The sequence below is a fragment of the Danio rerio genome, chromosome 6 (assembly GCF_052040795.2).
Source record: "Danio rerio strain M-AB ecotype USA chromosome 6, GRCz13ab, whole genome shotgun sequence".
NCBI lineage: Eukaryota > Metazoa > Chordata > Actinopteri > Cypriniformes > Danionidae > Danio > Danio rerio.
The window spans coordinates 55,888,276-55,902,641 of NC_141026.1; the positions used below are offsets into that span (position 1 = coordinate 55,888,276).

General features: G+C 33.6%; 1 protein-coding gene across 5 annotated transcripts in view; it reads right to left on the minus strand.

The window, feature by feature from the left end:
• Nucleotides 1–14,366, minus strand: part of cacna2d2a (calcium voltage-gated channel auxiliary subunit alpha2delta 2a) — a 453,173-nt gene that overhangs the window by 431,291 nt on the left and 7,516 nt on the right. For all 5 annotated transcript variants that reach the window (XR_015492768.1, XR_015492769.1, XM_087255552.1 and 2 more), the window contains 1 exon segment: nt 427–508. Coding sequence is in view for 3 of the 5 variants with exons in the window: in XM_087255552.1 (XP_087111678.1) it covers nt 427–508 (82 nt within the window). In the remaining 2 variants the exon portion in view is untranslated.

Consider the following 14,366-nt stretch of genomic DNA (forward strand, 5'->3'; position numbering starts at 1 on the left):
TTTCTGATTGAATTCCGTGATTCAGTCCACATTTTCCACTTTGCAAGAATCGCAGGGCCCTACAAACAGCACATTTCAGGCTTTGAGAAACCACCATGAAATTATTGCTTAGCGCTCAAGACTGTGTGACCGCTGTCAACAGAAAATGAATGTTATGAAATGTCACTATACTGAAACGACCAAAAAAAATCCACTACTATTACTGTAATCATCTTATGCAACCACCGTTATCATAACATCATAAACAAGTTAAAGCTTGTTCCTGAGGCGCCACAACAAAGGTAAATAATAGAGTGTGATCATTATGGTCTCTTCCACACTGATGTGCTGAACAGAGACGCCTTTGCCCTAAGCTTAGCAACTCCACAATATTTTTCCATGTAGAGCAGAATAACAGCGGAAAACAGTTTGTAGATGTAGACTTACGGCTCTCATTTGTTGGCCTCCGGTGACCAGCTGAAGCACTTTCTCCAGCTCCTTCTCTATACGACCTGCCCAGTGCATCATCCTGTTAGATACAGAAAACACAGGTTAACAAGAGTAAACTAGAGCTGATCAACATCACATAGTGGATGTATCACAATGCATTCACAAGCTGACCTATATAGTGAGCAGCTAATGAAGAGGTTGTACTGTTCAATTAACAAAACTAAATGCATTAATATCGAAAATTAAAAATAAAAAAGCTATTTTTTTCCAGTTTTTTCCAGAAGTGGAAAAATTAAATAAAAATACAAAATAAAATATATAATAAAATAAAAATTTTAAACAATATATTTTTTTTAAATAAAACATTAAATTTAAATAGAATAAAATACAAATTAAAGATAAACAACAAATTTTAAATTAAACAAAATAACATTTTAAATTAAATTAAAAAATATATAAAATAAAATACTAAATGTAAAATAAAATTAAAAACTAAATTTAAAATAAAATAAATAAAAAATGTTAAAATACAAGTTCAATAAAATAAAATACAAACTAAAGATAAAACACAAATTTAAAATGAAACAAAATAAACATTTTAAATAAAAAAATTATTAAATAAAATACAATACAAATAAAAAAAATTTTAATTGTTAAAATACAAACTTTTAATAAAATAAAATACATATTCAAATAAAAAAATACAAATAAAATGAAAATAAAATACAAAAGTTTAATAAAATACTAAACAAATTAAAATAAAATATGAATTTAAAAAAATCAAAGAAAAATGTTTAATAAAATAAAACACAATTTTGAAATTAAATAAAACAAAAAAAAAAATAAATAAAATAAAATATGCTAATGTTTCTATCCAGGAGTAGACAAGGTGCAAATGAGAATCATGGAAAATATTATAAATTACTTAATAATATTTAATTACAATAAATGTTAAAGTATTACAATACATTTAAATGAAATAAAAACAAAAAGACTGATTAAGTCAAAGTCAATGTTTTGTTAAAGTAGATTATTAGTACCATTTAGAGTTTAGAACGTCAAAGTTATTACAAATCAGGTTAGAAAAAAATCCAGATAGATGAAGACCAAAAACAGTATTTTTTGACACAAACGGCAGGAGTTTTAAAAGTCATTTAAAAGTGAATCAGAATTCAGAAAGCTTTAATGAAAAATAAATAGCTGATTTTACTTTACAAACTGAGACCCTGTGACCTTGAATAAGTGTCAACCTTACACTTTAATTTATTATAATTTTTTACAAGTTAAATGCTGCAAAATACCAACATTAAAGACTTTATTGAAACTGAAATTGGAGTTTAGTGGCTTTCAGTGCCCCTCTATTAGCTTTAAGGTCATCTAATGCACTGCAATGTTTTAACGCCTTGAAAACATTGCTCTCTGAGCCATTTCATTGGGCATAATATTCACAATGTTACAGTAAGCGATCTGAACACAGCCAATTATTGCTCTGTATTCATATACTGATTTACAGACAGTGTGACATTTAATGAAAAGCATTAATATCTGCTAGAGCACATCTGCAGTCATGAGGTGTGGGAAACATTACAGGGGAATTTCAGCAGTGTCACACAAAGCCTGTTACAGTTTTATCTGCTCCAGTCTAATGGTCAGAGATTTGCAACCACAGCCCGAGGTCAAAAATAAACCTTATCTGTGTTAAACAGCCTTAGAATAGCCCTAAAGAAATCCTGCATGTGTGTGTGTGTGTGTGTGTGTGTTTGTGTTTCTGACTGAGCAGTGTTATACATTTACTTGATAAGAATGACTGAACCCAGCTATTTAATATTGTGTTTTAAAAATAAATATACTATTTGCTAAGAATATGTGCGAGAGAGACAGATTCCTCTGAAAGCCCAATTCTCTTGTTTCTGGTTTGGCAGCTAATTATAAAATAGAATAGAATAGAATAGAATAGAATAGAATAGAATAGAATAGAATAGAATAGAATAGAATAGAATAGAATAGAATAGAATAGAATAGAATAGGAACAGAACAGAATATAGAATAGCATAGAATAGAACAAAATAGAATAGAATAAGAACAAAATAGAATAAAATAGAATAGAATAGAATAAAGTGATTAAGAATAGAATATAACAGAATAGAAAAAAATGAATAGAATAACAACAGAACAAAATAGAATAGAATATAATAGAATAGAATAGAAAAGGACAAGACAAAAAAGAATATAGAGCAGAACATAATAGAATGTACACTCTTAGATATAAAAGGTATATGAGCTGTCACTGGGGTAGTGCCTTTTCAAAGATAAAAAATTGTAACTAAATGGTCCATATTAATACATCAAGGCTACATATTAGTACTTAAAAAATACAAAAGTGTTCCTCTAAAAAAATTTGGGTACTAATATATACAATTGAGGTACCAATATGTACCATTTGAGTACAAATGTGTACCTTTTGAAAAGGTACAGTAACACCCCAGTGACAGCTCACATACCTTTATTTCTGAAAGTGTGTGAACAAAATAGAATGCAATAGAATAAAACATAATTATTTATAGAACAGAACAGAACATAATAGAATAGAATAGATTAGAATAGAACAAAATAGAATAGAATAAGAACAGAATATAATAAAACAAATTAGAATAGAATAGAATAAAATAAGAACAGAATATGGAATAGACTATAGAATAGAATAGAATAAATCAGACTAGAATAGAATAGTATAAGAACAGAGTATAGAATAGACTATAGAATAGACTACAGAATAGAAAAAATCAAAATAGAATAGAATAGAACAAAATAAAGAACAGAACAGAATAATAGAATAGAATACAATAGAAGAGAATAAGAACCGACTAGAAAAAGAATAGAATAGAACAGAACAAAATAGAACAGAATAAGAACAGAACAGAATATAGAATAAAATAGAATAGAATAGAATAGGGGAGACGTGGTGGCGCAGTAGGTAGTGCTGTTACCTTACAGCAAAAAGGTCGCTGGTTCAAGCCTCGGCTGGGTCAGTTGGCGTTTCTGTGTGGAGTTTGCATGTTCTCCCCGTGTTTCCGTGGGTTTTCTCCGAATTCTCCGGTTTCCCCCACAAGTCCAAACACTTGCGCTATGGGTGAATTGGGTAAGCTAAATTGTCTGTAGTGTATGTGTGTGTATGAATGTTTTCCAGTGATGGGTTGCAGCTAGAAGGCCATTTGCTGTGTAAAACATATGCTGGATAAGTTGGCAGTTCATTCCACTGTAGCGACCCCAGATTAATAAAGGGACTTAGGCGAAAAGAAAATGAATGAATGAATTACAACAGCATAGAATAGAATAGAATAAAACATGAATGAATTATAGAATAGAATAAAATATAACAGAATAGAATATAACTAAATAGAATAAGAACAGAATATAGAATAGAATAGAACTCTACACACCATTGTACAGTTCAATGTATTACTTTTATTATTAGCCTCAAAAGGCCAAGCCTTTATTCAATTAAATTATAGTCATTACAAAAGTGACCAGATTATTATTTAAAGACACATTTGAATGAAAACTTTGTTTAAAAACTGCATGATGTGTTAATTGGGTTTTCTTTGACTACTTTGAATTAGTCTGCGACAAACATGCAAAAAAAATAAGAAATCAGTAAGGGGCAAACACTTTGAATATAAACATTGTTTCATCATGGGATGAGACGACAATAACAGAACCTTTACTGTGTTGTGTGAACTATGGCTTTAAAAAAAGGTAAACTGGCTGAAGTTGGATTGATCTGGACTTTAATCACTACCCTTGGAGATTCATCCAGTGTTTCTCTCTTTCTCTCTGGCAGCATCTGCTCGTCTGTTGGCAGGTAAGAGTGGATGTTTAAGGAGCCGAATGATAAAGAAAGGCCGGTTCTGACAGAAGTGCCTCCCTAAGCAGCATCAACACTTGCTAACTGGGCCAAACCCGAATGAAGCGATCAGAGCTGTATATCAGCCTGCAGCTCCTAAAGCTCTTAACACAATGAGATTCAGCAGAACAGAGATGGATCCAGAGCAGAAGGTAAGAAAAACGCTGTCTTAGGCCAGAAACGCTCTGTACGCTGCAATACAAACACAGATGTCAATGAGCTCAGGCTTTAGCGTTGCAACTTTGAGGCTTGTCGTGTGGATTTAAAGGGGTGGTGAGGCCTAAAATGAAACTTCTGTTTTAATCACTCTACCGAACATAAATAATCTTGACATAGGCATAAACGTCTGCATTGTGTTTGTTTTCTTTTTTTATTTAAAAATGTAAAAAGAACAACAGTGGTACTAGTATCTCGTAACACAAGTACAGCAGTTTTTGTTAGACATTCAAATGCTCAAAAGCAAAGACAACAATAAAATTTAATTATAAACCAAATTTAGAAAGACAATCACTAAGCACCCTCAAGAAAATTCTAGAGGGATGAAAAATTGTGCCAGAACACCTCAGATCTTAGAATTACACCTCAGATCTTTGATCTGGACATCCGATTCACATAATGACTGAAGGTATTTGAGCAGTTGACCATGATTTATTCATCATTTTTTGGCCAAGTATATACAAAAATTCAATACACATTCTTTATCATAATAAAGACACAGTTCCACTGTATAATTCAAAAGGCATACCTTTGGAAACAAAGCAAAAGTCTTTACAATAATTTTTTTTATCATTTTGTTAATCTCTTTACACTACATTTTGATATTGTTGCAATCCCAAAATACATGGCTCAGCATATATGAGTACACCCCCGAAAATCTCTTATTCAAATTAATATTTTCTTTAGGATGCTTTACAATATTATATTTGTGCATAAACATTAGTTTAGTCAGTACCGAAGCCAAATCTGGAGCTAATCTAACAATATAACTTACAATAATGGTTCAAAAATTTGTAGCCTGAATTTATGTTAGGGAAAAATATTACATTTAAAAAAAGAAATAGCATAAATCAAGAGAAACAAAAATTAGATACCATTTTGTTGAAATCTTTTGTCTTTTTTTTTTTTTGCAATATTTTGCATGAATTTAAATGTATTATCTTTCCATTTCTAAATATATATTGGTGCATTATTCACAGAACATATTACCCATATTCACTGAGAAATGTATAAAAATATTAGTTTTCAAAATGGGGTATATTCACATAAGCTGAGCACTTTACATGCATCACTGTGTCAATGTCTACATCACATTTGAAACATAGGCTGCATTTACACTGCAGATCTTGATGTTCAATTCCGATTTTGTGACTGTATCCGATTTTTTTTGATGATCTGCTTACATCATCTTTTAAAAGTGACTCGTATACGATCGTCTGCATTTACACAGCACACGGCAAAGACGCAATGACCAGGAAAAAATAGAGCGGGCGCTGACTAACAGCTGATAAATAAAGAGTGCTCTCTCCTATATTCCTATATGTAATCTCTTCACAGCTTTTGACGAGATGTTTTACTATAGTTTATGACAGAACGGTTCTCATTTGTCCAGTGAAAATGAAAGTACCCGCCCCATGATGTCATTTAGCGGACCTAGTTGAAAACCAGACAGATCAGGCAGCATATAATACAGAAAGTGGAGCAAAGCGCATCAAATGATCGGTATTTAAAAGGGGGAAAAAAGAAAAATAGATTAAATATATTATTTTTTATTAGACACACATCTAGTACTTGTATTTGCTCCTGCTATACGTCCACAACTTCACACATTGGGTTAAATTAGGCTTTACAGTTTAAGAAAAAGGCAGCAGCTTTACAACCTGTCATTTAATCAGAAGACAAAGCCAAAGCCGAGCTGACAGCCAATCTTTCCTAGGCTCAGCAAAACTTGCAAAAAATACCCCTGTATTCCTGCAAGTGCAATATTTACACAAATATTTCTTATTGAAATCTTCAGCAACGCTATTTAACTCGTGAATTTGTTTTACATTTATTTACACCTTGATCGATTTTTGTATGACATGGCCATTAAAAATACAATGTTCCTTAACCAGATGGTTTTTCAAGTTACTTTTAAAGAGAGTGTTACTTCAGTCATGTTGTTGTAATGTTTTGAGAACACTAATAACACAATTTAAAAAAAATAAAATTCTAAATCGAAATCGTGAATCGGTCAAACTTCATAAAAAAAACTAGATTTTTTTTTTTGCTAAATCGCCCAGCCCTAATCCCAACATACTTATCGATGCATTAAAAAAGTAAACGAGAGATGCATTCAAAATACGTTAACTTGTTTCAGAGTTCAGCCCTATGTTATAAATGATGGTGATTTGCATTTGTTTATTAATCCTTTAAATTGCTGCATTCAAATCAGTGTTTGAAAAATTTGTGTGTGTTTTTCCATGTTTTTTGTGAAATAACAGGACACAAATGTGTATAATGACATGACCATTACACAGGTATTACAAGGTGATGGTGAATTACGAGGTCATTGCTGATGTTTCCATTTTTCAAAGAGCTTATAAATCATACTGAATTTGTTTGGTTATTTTACAATTGCACACAGTTCCCTGTGAAGGTTTGGTTATGGGATTGGGTAAGAGAAGATAATACAGTTTGTATAATTCAATTATAAATGATGGTGATTTGCATTTGTATATTAATCCTTCGAATTGCTGCATTTAAATCTTTGTGAAAAATGTGTGTGTGTGTGTGTGTGTGTGTGTGTGTGTGTGTGTGTGTGTGTGTGTGTGTGTGTGTGTGTGTGTGTGTGTGTGTGTGTGTGTGTGTGTGTTTCCATGTTTTTGTGACATACCAGAACACAAATGTGTATGATGACATGACTATTACACAGGTATTACAAGGTGATGGTGAATTATGAGGACATTGCTGATGTTTCCATTTTTCAAAGAGCTTATAAATCATAGTGAATTTGTTTGGTTATTTTAAAATTGCACAGTTCTCTGGGAAGGTTTGGTTACGGGATTGGGTAGGAATTGAAAATACAGTTAATATAATACAATTATAAATGATGGTGATTTGCATTTGTTTATTAATCCTTCGAATTGCTGCATTCAAATCTGTGTTTGAAAAATTTGTGTGTGTTTTTCCACGTTTTGTGTGACATACCAAGACACAAATGTGTATAAAGACGTATAAATCCCAACATACTTATCGATGCATTAAAAAAGTAAACGAGAGATGCATTCAAAATACGTTAACTTGTTTCAGAGTTCAGCCCTAAGATCAAAGATAATGGAAAGCTACATAAGCAAACGCACACACCCACCTACGCACACACTTCAACACACACATGCATGTTTACACACTGAAAGCTTTAGGGGCTTTTAGCACCTACATCTTAATGTACATGAATGGAGTAAAAAGCACTAAAAAAACCATCGACTAAGAGGTTCGATAAGTAATGGCATGCATAAACGCAATCGTAACGTCATTCAGTACCGAGTACGCCTTCAAACACCCACAAATAGAGGCGCACGATTTCAGAGATTTACGCTCTCTATTACTGCTGTTTCAGAGAAGGCAGTAACAACACGACCCTCTCGCCGTCTATCTCCTCCATCAGCCCGGCAACATGCTCATTTGTCATTTAATGATAACACAGAAAAAAGAAAATGTCAATGTGAAATGTCAGCTTCATTTGAATGACAAGGACAGAAAGATTAGCAGAAGAGTGAGTCACATCAGCGGCAACAGAAAACGCACTTCTCCACACAGCCACAACTGTCATCTAATGCGGTTAAACCACCGCTTTACTTTTCCAAGAGAGAAAACTCATCATGTTCTGTAAGATATAGTATAAGCACATATAGTACACAATTGTTTTTATTTATAATATCATGAAATCCTTTTTTGGAGGATGAATAAAGTGTTTTGATTATGTTTGAAAACTATTTTAAGAAGTGCAAAGGTATTCTATATGGTTGCTAAAATGTTCACAGGGATTTCCAAGATGTTTCTGCGTTGTTCTAGGTGGTTGCTAATGTGTTTCGAGTGGTTTACAGGGTGTTGCTAAGGTGTTCTAGATGGTTGCTAAGATGAGTGTTTTCCAATGTGTTCCTAATGTGTTCTGAGTGTTTTCCAAGGTGTTTCCAAGGTATTCTTCATGGTTGCTAAGGTGAATGTTTTTGTATGTGGGTTGCTAAGGTGTTCCGAATGTGTTTTCCAAGGTGTTTCTAGGGTTTTCTAAGTGGCTACTATGGTGTTCTAAATGGTTTCCAGGGTGTTTCTAAGGTGTCCTACATAGTTGGTAAGGTGAATGTTTTCCAGTTTGTTTCTACGATGTTGTGTGGTTGCTAAAGTGTTCTGAGTGGTTTCCAATGTGTTTTTAAGGTGTTCTAGCTGGTTGCGAAAGTGCTTAGAATAGTTTCCATGGTGTTTTACGGTATTTTAGATGGTTGCTAAGGTAAGTGTTTTCTAATGCATGTATAAGGTATTCTAATTGGTTGTTAAGGTGTTACAATTTGTTTCCAAGGTGTTTCTAAGGTGTTCTGGGTGGTTGCTAAAGAGTTCAGAGTGGTTTCCAGGGTGTTCCGAAGGTATTCTAGATGGTTGCTAAGGTGAGTGTTTCCAGTGAGTTTTTAAGTTGTTTGTGTAGTTGCTAAGGTGCTCTGAGTGGTTTCCAATGTGTTTGTAAGGTGTTCTAGGTGGTTGCTTCAGTTTTTAGAATAGTTTCCAGGGAGTTCCTACAGTATTCTAGATGATTGCTAGAAAAGTGTTTTACAATGTATTTCTAAGGAGTTTTAAGTGGTTGCTAAGGTGTTCTGAGTGGTTTCCAATGTGTTACTAAGGTGTTTTAAATGATTGCCAAAATGTTCAGAGCATCTAATCATAGCAAGTCTAAATCTAAACATGATTATGTAAGAAACAGACAAATTTACTGTTTTATGTTGCTGAAGGCATATGGACAGCCCTGGAATTGATTTAGTAAAAATAAAAGCTTATATCGTGTATAGGTGCAGTATAGCATGTAAGATTGACACGTTGATGCTGAACTGGGCATTGTGGTCCAAACTAAAATATTGCAACTCATTCACTCTCAGTGAATATAATAATAAACTCCTAAGCAACGTTAAGATAGGAAAGCCCACTTACTTCAATCATTACTTAGAGTGACAAGCAGGTACAAAGTCACTGCTAGTGTGAATGAGGCGTTCATCTGTAAGCTGCTCAGCTAATGTTTACATATCCCAATTTAAAATAAAAAGATGGCATTTTGAATTTTATTCCATTAAAATGCCATAACAAAATAGGTTTTAATCAAATACATTCCTAAAAAATCCAATAAATAGATTAAGTCCCAGACTAAGCATGTACAAAAGGTCTCCCAAAGCATGCAATGTAAACATATCTATTATATTTACTGCTGTGTTCAAATCCATAAAACTTACTGTGCTAGTAATGATGGTGAAGGCACACGCTGCAGTAACTGTACCTCAATTCAATCTCCAGGCTACTTTGGTTTAGTGTCATGCTACAAAACATCCATTAGAGGTTGATTCAGTTAAGTTAAATGTCATTTGGCAGCAGAGATTCAATTCACTCAAGCTATTTTTTAAAGGAAGTCAATTCGCCCTGCTGCCATCTCAACATCTTTTGAGCAACTACAAATCTTCAAAATGGTTTGCTAAGATTTCCCCTTTAAAAAGATGCCAAATCACAAATAAAACCACTAATGGGATCATCCTTTTCCAGGACTGACAGGACTTTACCTGACTCAACCTTATTTTTTTATATAGCTGTAAACATACACAAATCATCAAATGACTTGCTAAGATTTCCCTCATTAAAATCACAAATAGAAACTAATAACAGGATCACATTTTAGTAGTTTAGTACTCAAACCAAAACTAAAAATTACTGTAAATCCATAGAAACTGAAAACTGTCAAGTGGTGCCAAATTGTTTTTCCATAACGATGTATACAGGCATGTCACAATAATCAATATATTGACTAAATGAATGTCACCAACATTTTGCTGACAGCTCAGCCTCAGTCATCTGATCTAATATATGATTCCTTGATGAAATGATTCCTTCATTTGTAATCTGTAATTTGATTAATCCTTAATTTGCAGAGAGATCACCTCTCGCGTCATTCAAATCACATGTATGAAAGCATTTAGGCTTTCCTGTAAAATATAATGATGATGGAAGAAGTTGTGTTAGGTTATTCGGGATGTGAAGGGTTTCTTAGGTTATTAAAGGTGTTTTCTGTCAATACTTGTTTAGCCTGCATTAATGCATTCAATGTAAGCTGCACAATTATTTATTAAAAGATCAGGATCTCAACACCCACGCAACATAAATTATAAATGATGGTGATTTGCATTTGTTTATTAATCCTTTAAATTGCTGCATTTAAATCTGTGTAAAAAATGTGTGTGTGTGTGTGTGTGTGTGTGTGTGTGTGTGTGTGTGTGTGTGTGTGTGTGTGTGTGTGTGTGTGTTTCCATGTTTTTGTGACATACCAGAACACAAATGTGTATGATGACATGACTATTACACAGGTATTACAAGGTGATGGTGAATTATGAGGACATTGCTGATGTTTCCATTTTTCAAAGAGCTTATAAATCATAGTGAATTTGTTTGGTTATTTTAAAATTGCACAGTTCTCTGGGAAGGTTTGGTTACGGGATTGGGTAGGAATTGAAAATACAGGTAATATAATACAATTATAAATGATGGTGATTTGCATTTGTTTATTAATCCTTCGAATTGCTGCATTCAAATCTGTGTTTGAAAAATTTGTGTGTGTTTTTCCACGTTTTGTGTGACATACCAAGACACAAATGTGTATAAAGACATGACTATTACACAGGTATTACAAAGTTATGGTGAATTATAAGAACATTGCTGATGTTTCCATTTCTCAAAGAGCTTCTAAATCATACTGAATTTGTTTGGTTATTTTAAAATTGCACACAGTTCCCTGTGAAGGTTTGGTTACGGGATTGGGTAGGAGTAGAAAATACAGTTTATATAATACAATGTAATCCTATGGAACATGCCCACAATTCACAAAAACATACCTGTGTCTGTGCCTTTTTCTCAACACTTATAGCATTATTTGCTTCAATTCTTGTACTGTAAAAAATGTATGGACAAAAGCAAATCAAGACAATAAACATTTTTTATGTTTCTTAAACTTATTAAAACAAGTTAATCAAGATTTTAACTACATTTTTGAAGTTATACAAAGTTTAACTTAATATTGACTTAGTATGCTGTTATGCTCTTATTATTATGCTGTTTTTCTGTACATAATCAGTGACATAAAATGGTCCTTAAATGCATAACAATATCACTTTTCATAATTTCAATGACATATATCCACATAGATATGTGTGTGTATGTGTGCGTGTGTTCATGTTTTTGTGACATTAGGACACAAATGTATGAAATGTATAAATGTATAATGACATGGCTATTAAACAGGTAATACAAAGTGATGATGAATCATGAGGACATTGCTGATGTTCCCATTTCTCTAAAAGGGTATAAGTACTGAATTTGTTTTATTATTTGAAAAAGTACAATTGCACACAGCTCTCTGTGAAGGTAACGGGATACGGGATTGGGGAGGGGAAGAAAATACAGTTTGCACAGTACAATGCCATCCCATGAAATGTCCTTACAATTCACAAAAACAAACCTGTGCGTGTGTGTGCTGTGTGCTGTGTGTGTGTGTCCATGTTTTTGTGACATCAGGGCGCAAGTGTATAATGACATGGCTATTACACAGGTATTACAAAGTGATGATGAATTATGAGGACATTGCCGATGTTTAAATTTTTTCAAAAAGATTTTAAAATAATACAGAACTTGTTTTATTTATTTATATAAGTAAAACTGCACACAGTTCTTTGCACACAGGGTTTGGTTCAGGGATAGGGTAGGAGAAGAAAATACAGTTTGTACATTATAAAAACAATGGAATCCTATGGAATGTCCCCACAATTACCTAAAACAAACATATGTGTGTGTCCTTTTCTCCTTTCCCAAAACTTAACATTATTTGTTTTAATTTATGCACTATTAAAAAAAAAATATATTTTTATGTTGCTTTAACTTATTTTAACAAGTTAATCAGGTTTCAATTATTTTTTTAAGTTACACCAAAGTCCCTTTAAGGCAAGTCATTTCACTCGGCTGTCATCTTTAAAACACCTCTCGGGCGGTATGCTCGGGCATTCTGTCTGAATGGGGAAACATCAAATTCTCTGAAACTACTTGCCAAGCTTACGATTACATTTCATATTATGAATAACCAATAAAATTAAACAACAACTGTCTCATAAGTTTCATTTCTAAATGTTCATATCACACAAAATCACATCTCACATCTGGTCCAAGCCCCTCCCCCAGAGAAGTGTCATTCTATAGCGATTGCTGATTGACTCCTGTACTAGAAGGCGGGCTTTATTCACCAAAGAGCGATCGCTGATTGGCTCCTGTACTAATAGGCGCTGCTTTATTCACCATATTGACAGTTACGAGTTACATGTCTTGTATATTCTATAGTCTTTGGTTATACAAAGTACAGCTTAATAGTTTGATTGATGTAAGGGCAACACGGTGGCTCAGCGATAAGCACTGTCGCCTCACAGCATAAAGGTCGCTGGTTCGAGTTCTGACTGGGTCAGTTGGCACTTCTGAGTTTGCATGTTCTCCCCCTGTTGGCGTGGGTTTCTTCCAGGTGCTCCGGTTTCCCCCACAGTCCAAACACATGCGCTAGGTAAATTGGATTAACTAAATTGGCCTGACTGTATGTGTGCGAATGTGAGAGTGTATGGGTGTTTCCCAGTACTGGGTTGCAGCTGGAGGGGCAACCACTGTGTAAAACATATACAGGATAAGTTTGCAGTTCATTCCCCTGTAGCAACCACTGATGAATAAAGGCACTAAGCTGAAGAAAAATGAATGAATGTGTAAGTGACCACTAAATCATTATATGCCTTTAAATAATTTTAGAGCATCAGAGCATGTCACGTGTTTCGGTAGCCTAGGTGACTAATAGGTTAATCAGGCTAGCAGGAGCGAAGAGAAGACACGTTGCTGTGCGATTTAAGGAAAAAGGGAGGCTTAATCCTGCACAATTTATTTAATAGAACCCTTTGGGAAAGCGGAGCGAGGTATGTGAAGTTAATATTTAAGCCACATGAGTTCATTTGTATGTATATGTTAATCGTGAGCTCTGCCTTCTTATTAGTTGTTTCAAACTGTCGTTATATACTTCATTGTTTCACTTTCATATGTCGCTCTGTACATTATATCTTTATTTGTCGTATTATTCTGTATACAAGTTGTTTTTATTGATTTTTGTTGTTTCTTTGTGTAGTTTCACGGTGCTACGCAACGAAAGTTTAATGGCTCTCGTCTTGAGCAAAATAAAGAATCAAGCACCCGTCAGAAACTCTCTGTCTCGTTCATGGAAACCAAAGGGCATCTACAGAATGAATGAATGAATGAATGAATGAATAAATGAATGAATGAATGAATGAATGAATCATGTATGTTGAGATAACTAGAAAGTCAGCAAGATTTTTTTACAGTGTGTTTTGTTGTGAAATTACAAAAAAAATTAATAGTTTGAACTCTTTTTTTTTTTTTGACCACTTTACTTGTAAAATCCTGGATTAAATGAATACATCTTTAAATGGTTTGCTAAGATTATCCTTAAAATCACATCAACCCACAAATAAAAACTACAAATGGGGTATCCTCCTCCTTTTCCTAGGAGCGATCAGACTTTGACTCACTGAACTGCTTCACGCTTTTCCATCATAATCAAGCAGACCAAATCAAACCCTGTTATTATAAACACCGGGACCTCAGAAAGCCCTAATGCACGAACAATTGACTGAGGGAGTTTCCTGTAATCTATCGATCTGATACTCTCAGATACACAGGAACTGAAGAAAGAATCGTGTTTAGATTACAGAGCTCGTAA